General features: G+C 44.8%; 1 protein-coding gene across 1 annotated transcript; it reads right to left on the reverse strand.

Moving 5' to 3' along the window:
* Positions 1-2,740: 2,740 nt before the first annotated feature.
* Positions 2,741-4,485, reverse strand: LOC124657986 (cytochrome P450 94C1-like). The gene has a single exon (XM_047196441.1). It carries the CDS (start codon positions 4,390-4,392, stop codon positions 2,857-2,859), a length of 1,536 nt encoding a protein of 511 aa, XP_047052397.1. The 5' UTR covers positions 4,393-4,485; the 3' UTR covers positions 2,741-2,856.
* Positions 4,486-7,182: the final 2,697 nt, after the last annotated feature.

Below are 7,182 nucleotides of genomic sequence, written 5' to 3' on the forward strand. Positions count from 1 at the left end.
CATTGAGATCTAATCTAATCTTTCCTTTAACGATGTCGTCTTTCCTTGTTCATCAAGAATTTGTCTCCTGGTAGATCTCCTTTGTTGCAACCGATGTGTAGGCCACCTTTGGTCTTGGACAATCTTCATGGTCCCCTAGTTGGACCAAGGGAGGTAGACTAATGTCGGGTACCCAAAGGGTAATGCAAACATCAGTGTTGTTGGCGAAAATGGAGATGTCAGATTAGAAGGACATAATAGTGCCTAAGAGAGACACCTTCTGATATTTAGGATCAATATTGCAAATCAATGATGATATCGACGAGGGTGTTTCCCATAGGATCAAGACATGGTAGATGAAGTGGCGGCAAGCATCTGGTATCCTATGTACAAGAAGGTCACACAAAAGCTAAAAGGTAAGTTCTATAGGATGGCAGACCAACGATGCTATATGGGGCAGAATGTTGGCCAACGAAAAGAAAACACATACAAGAAATGAGTGTTGCGGAGATGCGCATGCTAGCTAGATGGGCGACCATACAAGAAAGGGTCAGATTAGGAACGAGGTAATTTGCGATAGGCTAGAGGTGGCACCGATCAAGGAGAGAAGCTTATCCAACACCGACTAAGGTGGTCTGTGCATATCCAACGGAGGCCTCCAGAAGCCCCAGTTAACAATGGAATTCTAAGGAGAATGGAGAAGGGTAGAGGACGATCAAAGTTGACTTGAGCGGATGCGGTAAAAAGAGACTTGAGGGATTGGAATGTACCTAAAATCTTAGCTCTTGATAGGACTGCATGGAGATTAGTGATCCATGTGACGGAATTTTAGTTTACTCTCTTTTTTCATCTTGTTCTTGTTTTTTGGCTTCCTTTTATTTCTGTTGAGTTTCATATCTAGCTTACCCCAACTTGCTTGAAAAAAGGCTTAAATGTTGTTGTATTAGAAATAGTAAATCCATGCTAGAGAAATCATACATGCCAGAAATAGCAATTTGTGCCTCCGAAAATTAATACTTAGAACATGTAACATGTTGGGATCAACCATGGTTTGTCTTCTCATTTTTTCGGTTACATAGTCTCCAATGAACCTCTCAATCTGTAGAGAGATAGAACCAACTAAAGAGACCGGAGGGAAGAATCCCTCTGCTTCTTTCTAGGATTACAAAATAATTCACAAGTATAAACTGGTTCCGCGTTGAGGCTCAAACCTAGGCAGGTAGAACATGCATCACCCCACTCCTGCCATGCCGGCTATGCCACGGTTCTCAAGAGATGGAACCAGTATATCAACGTTGAAATTCAGTTTTATTTGCTCCTATGTTAGATTAGGTGTGTTTGGCAGCAATGTCTCGGCGGTTAATAAGATACCACACAGACTAAATTAAGTCCCATGAATCTACCTCCATCCTAGTGTCACCATCGGCGGTGATCATGCATGATGTGAAGTAAGTATATATCGGTCAAAGATTTGATTTAATATTTCGGTCTACCAATTTTCTAGTGCTAGTACGATGACGGATCAACAAGTTAATACTTACCATACAAGGAGTGTGTCTCTGGCCACAATATGTCGAGTAACCTTAGGAGCTTTTGATGCAACCGTTTGGAGATGGTCGCACATGCTTTCTTCGACCAGGGTGGTAGTCGGTTCGATTATTAATAAATTACATAATGAATAGAAGCTATATGTTGCTTAGATGGTTGGTTTTTTTATCCATGCTTTCTGCTCCATGATGTAATAACTTTGCAATAAACAAGTCTGTTGAATCGATTGATGCATAGACCAAGGCTATTCTGTTTTCCGAAAAAAGCGGTAAGTGGTGACTCCATGTACAAGATGTGGAGTCACTTGACCCTGTAGATTTTGAGAAATCACTCTTACTTCCATATATATGTGAAGAAATTTTGACACAATTCATGGAGTATGCATCAATTGACTCCGCCCATTTTTCTGCATGACACTGCCCCTTATTGTGATGGATGGTTCAAGCGGCTTTTCAAAAACCGCAAGTTTAGTCTAGCTCATACAAATTTGATGTTCTGCAAGTTTCTTAATATGGGGAAGGTTGGAAGTTGAAATGCACAATAAGGAATTTCACATGGCGGAAATAAGGGACCTTGATGTAATTTCCAATTTATAATTATTCTTCTCATTTTTTTCAATCTATCGTGACTAATGTACTCCCTGCTATATATCCGTATATGAACTAAAACCAGAACACCTATTATGAATTAGATGAAACAATGTATTTAGTTGGACAATGAAGAAACATTTTAAATAAATGTTTTGGAGTCCAAGGAAAATCTCGAAGGAATTCCACAACTGTGTATTCTCCTGGCTTTAGTTGGCTCGCATCTAGTTGTTGGCTAGAAGAACAATAATCAAAGTTTAAGCCTCACATCTGCTAAATTGAGTTGAACATAAAAAATGTTTATACAATATGTCTTCATAATATAAAAATCAGTGAGAATCAACCACTGGTTGGGTTGTTAGAAGGGTTGTGGCACCTCCAAATTTGAAGTTTGGTGTCTCACAAAGACGGAATAATTTTTCAATGGAAGAAAACAATCCCATCCGTAGCGAGTTGAATGTGGTGACTTCGTCAATTTTAAATTTTAAGACCAGCTGCATCAATTTATTGGACTCAGTGTACGTACGTTTATACGGGTAAACGTATATACATATTTGTGAGACGTGTGTATTGGGTTTCGCACAACAAAATCTGTAGGCATAACTGGCTAAGAACCTTAGAAACCGTGGAGAAATTAATTTCTTATTGATGAAACAACTTTCCTAGTGATACTCCTCTACTGCAATGTACACTCTTGTCGCATCTCCTATCAGCTGAGAGAGAAAAAAAGTCTAGTGCTTCGTTATCTGAAGTCTGAATTCGTAGTTGAAACGCGCCTGATCCTCACGGGGAGCCCGCCTCTGATGGAAGCGGTGAGGCCCGGCACAAACTTGGGCGCGCAGCCACTGCGGCCGTTGTCTCCGACCACCTCCACGTCGAACGCCCTCACCATGGCCACGCTGACCGCCTTCATCTCGGTGATGGCGAGCTCCTTGCCCAGGCACACGCGGAGGCCGCCCTGGAAGACTGGGTACTTGTACAGGCTCGCCGGCGCGAACGAGCCGCCAGGGCCGGTGAGCCACCGGTCCGGGCGGAACGCCTCGTAGTCGGCGCCCCAGATGGTCGGCATGCGTCCCATGGCGTACGGGTGGTACATGACGCGCGACTCGCCCTCCACGTAGGTGCCGTCCGGGAGAACGTCGGCGGCGGCGCAGAACTTGGAGTCGAACTGCACCGGCGGGAACAGCCTCATGTTCTCGTACAGCACCGCGTGGGTGTACTGCAGGCTCTTGAGGTGCTCGTAGCCGTTGGTGGACGGCTTGCCGCCGCCGGCCTCCGCGCGAATGGCGGCCGCGACCTCGGGGTTCTGGGACAGGTGGATGAAGAGCGTGGTGAGCGCGGAGGCCACCGTGTCCCGCCCGGCGAGGAGGAAGCTGACGACGATGTCGCGGAGGTACTTGTCGTCCATGGCATGCACGTCTCCGTCGGAGGCCATGAACCTGGACAGGAGGTCGTGGCTGTTCTCGAAGCCCAGCTTCCGGCGCTGCAGAATCATCGCTGCCGCGAGGTCGTCGACGAGCTTGATCGCCTTCTTGAGCTCCCTCTCGGACCCAATGTTGAGCATCCGCTTCATCTTCCACACCAGAGGCGAGGCCGCGGCGCCCCGCATCGCGGAGAGCCGAGACGCGGTGTCGAACGCGTCGGCTAGGTCCGACATGGGCATGTCGGCCTCGAGGCAGCCTGGGTCCAGCCCGAAGGAGATCTTGCAGATGGTGTCGAAGGCGAATCGGCGGAACACATCCTGGAGGTCGACCACGGTGCCCTTGTCGGCGACGTCGGTCAGGAGCGGGATGAGGCGGGTTTCCACCTCCTGGGCGACGATCTTGTAGGCGTAGGAGCGCACGGTGACGCTGCCGAGCTCGAGGCTGGCCATCTTGCGCTGGTGGCGCCAGGCGTCGCCGTCGACGTTGAAGATGCCGCCGCCGAGGAGGTCGCCGAGGAGCGCGGCGAATTGCTTGCCCTTGGGGAAGTTGTCGAAGTTGGTCTTGAGCATGTACTCGACGTTGCCGGGGTTGGCGGTGACGGTGCAGCCGAGGACGTGGATGTGGACGGTGGCCGTCGGCGATTCGCGCAGCAGGTGCGCGTACCAGTCGCCGAGGTTGGTGAAGTCCCTCGCCCAGGACCCCGTGAGGTAGGCCCGGCAGACATGGCAGCTGCACCAGGGCCACCGGCGCAGGAGCAGGAGCACCGCGGCGAGCGCCACCAGGAAGATGGAGGAGCCGAAGAAGAGCAGCCCTGCGCACCGCGCGCCCCATGACAACTCCATGGCGGCATCCATTGCTCTTGGATTCGACGGAATCACGGAAATATGGAGCTGGTTCGAGATCGATGAGGAAAATATGTGAGCTTGGTGTGGTGTGGGAGAGTCAAAGGGGGGCTGTCTATATATAACGCGGGCGGACAGACGAAGAAGCACATGTAGCACGTGCGCCAATGCATAAACCAACGTTCTCGCTAGCTAGCATCAGCTGCCTGTGAACTTTTGCGTGTACACAGCTCATGCCTGGTCATTTATTTAGCACCGTCAATGACATCTGGGTCCATATCGGAGCTTCTATGACAGCTGGGGCCGTTTGCACGCGATGAAGAGGCGATCTTTTTCCATTGCTCCTCGTGTTCATATGCTTTTTCCGGCTCACCAACGTTTTGGTCGTGCTCCTCTTCTACTAAGTCGGAAATAACTCGTGTTTAAGTTTCGGCAATGTGTATATTGCTAGTCCTTCCCTTTTGATCGAAGATCTTGATCACTTGTAGTACTATTTATAAGACTGATTGTATTGTCAGAATTTCTATCTTTCACACACGTTTGTTGAGTAGCGATATGCTATGAATTTTCGTGTATATTTTTCGATATCTTTGTAAGAATCCGCTCCAACCTTTTTTGTGTACTCATTCATTAATACTTAACAGAGGCAAGTTTCTCATGTTTGTCATGTGTTTTATCGTTACGGCAATACTTGTTGCTGTTTTTTCATGTGATTCCTAACCTCTTTTGCGTACTCATCCATGAAAAGGGGCAAGTTTCTCATGTTTGTAATGTGTTTTACAAATACCGCAATACATGTTGTTTCTCCCTTTTTTAGGTGATTCTCAATTGTGTACTTCATTTTCTTGTATGCATTGTGCTATTGCTATTCTCATCTGCAGAAAATGAGTTCGTAAACTTTGAAGATACTTTTTTGTGCAAAAGGCATGTGACTATGGTGGCTTTGCTACACTGTTCTATTGTCTTTCTCATTTTTACACATGAAATGTATAATGGGATCCTCCTCATATGAGTTTTGAGGAGAGGCTTGAAAGATTTTATGTACGCTAAACATGCGCAAGAATCCACCATCTAATCTTGGAGCATTTTAGGTTTTACACATGCCGTAACATGGTATTAAGCGTCCCCTTTTGCAATCCCCAAGCGAAGTGACGGAAGCCATGTATTAGCCTCTAATGGAGAAGGAAAAAAGCCAAAATAGAAGGAATAAGAGGAAGTTGAAGTAAGATGTCTAGCATCAAGCAAAGTGAATCTTGCAAGGTTGTAAATTCCAGACCAACCATCTTGTCTGCTCCAAGATATTGTGGTGAGAACTTCCATCCCCAAGTTCTGTGAACTAAATCTAGATGCATGAGAACCCTTAGTGCTTTATAAAAAATGTATTTCACCCTAATAATGCTGGAAGAAGTTTAGGGTGATTTCAACCTATGGGGTTTACCCAAATTTAGGGGGTTTCCACTGTTGCAAAATATCGTGCCTATGTGGTGATGTTGTTGTTGTTGTTGTTGCACTTTTCAACAAAGAGGACATGGTACTTGTACGTTTTTCTTACTAAACTTACATGCTGCATGTCCTAGTTGTCTCTTGCAAGCACTTAGGGTTGGTCATATATTCACTTACAGGGTTTGGACCTATTCATACTTTGTATATGTCGATACATATGTTTCTTCTAGTAATGAGAATGACCCTTGAGTTAGTAAATGTTAAGGATGTGCTCATTCCACCACAATGCATGCGTCCAAACCTACACAAAGCCTTCGGGTTGTTTCTGAAAGAGTGATCTCAATGTAATTATTAATGGTATAATTCAAGCTCCATAATTTTTTTCTTATTTGGGAGCAAATAAAATGGATGTGATATCTCATTCATCGAGCTTAGATTACATTTTTGTTGTGTTGTATAGATTCTCTTGGATGGATTTTATCGATATTATGCGCTACCATAAATCACTAGGACAACAACAAAATGTTACCATGCAACACATGTTTTAAGGTATCGTCATGCACTTGAACATTGTAGCCTATCTGTGGCATGACTAACCTGATTCATATTTTTAATACAAAAATATGAGTATAATGTCAAAATAAGGTTGTATAACAAAAAGTGCAAATAGATTACCATCAAAATGTAGCACAATATATTTCATAGTACATCAATCAGTGCATGACATTAGTTTTATGTTTCAAGCTTTTCCCAAATATGCCAACCCATTGTATCTTTATTGATAAAATTGTAATCATGATATAAATCTCCAAAAGAGACAATATTTACGTGCCTTCCCTTTTTATTTTGGTTTATACTTTACCACTAATTTGACCAATAGTATGTTAGCCATGTGTGATTTGAAGAAAAAAAGTTATAGGCCTTAGTTTAAGTAAGGAAGGTAGTATGCTTATGATTTATTATAGTAGACCCTCCGCTTTTGCCAAAAGATTTGGGAATTTTTATGTCTCGGTCACTTATAAATAAGTGTTTTAGTTGCACTTTTCTGTTAAAAAAATAAAATTGCACTTTTCCACCTGAAAAGTGACTGAGTTGCATTTTTCAACTGCAGCTACACTTTTTTCAATGATTGAGACGTAAGAAAATTAGTGCTAAACATCCGACTTAGCTGCCTACACTAAAAGGAATGACCTTACCGCTGGCACACAGAATTGTCTACCGCCAGCGCCTTCGCGTTTGTGGGCGATCACCTCGTCGGTAGTAATGCCTTACTGTCGGCACCTTCATTTTCGTCGGTGGTAAGGTGCTGTTATCCCGGATGCCTTCCCATATTCGCTGGTGATAATCTGTTCGACAGAC

This window comes from Lolium rigidum, chromosome 5 (assembly GCF_022539505.1).
Source record: "Lolium rigidum isolate FL_2022 chromosome 5, APGP_CSIRO_Lrig_0.1, whole genome shotgun sequence".
NCBI lineage: Eukaryota > Viridiplantae > Streptophyta > Magnoliopsida > Poales > Poaceae > Lolium > Lolium rigidum.

Excerpts from the sequence above, each read along its gene's own strand:
- LOC124657986 (XM_047196441.1), bottom strand. The coding sequence starts at position 4,392 with ATGGATGCCGCCATGGAGTTGTCATGGGGCGCGCGGTGCGCAGGGCTG.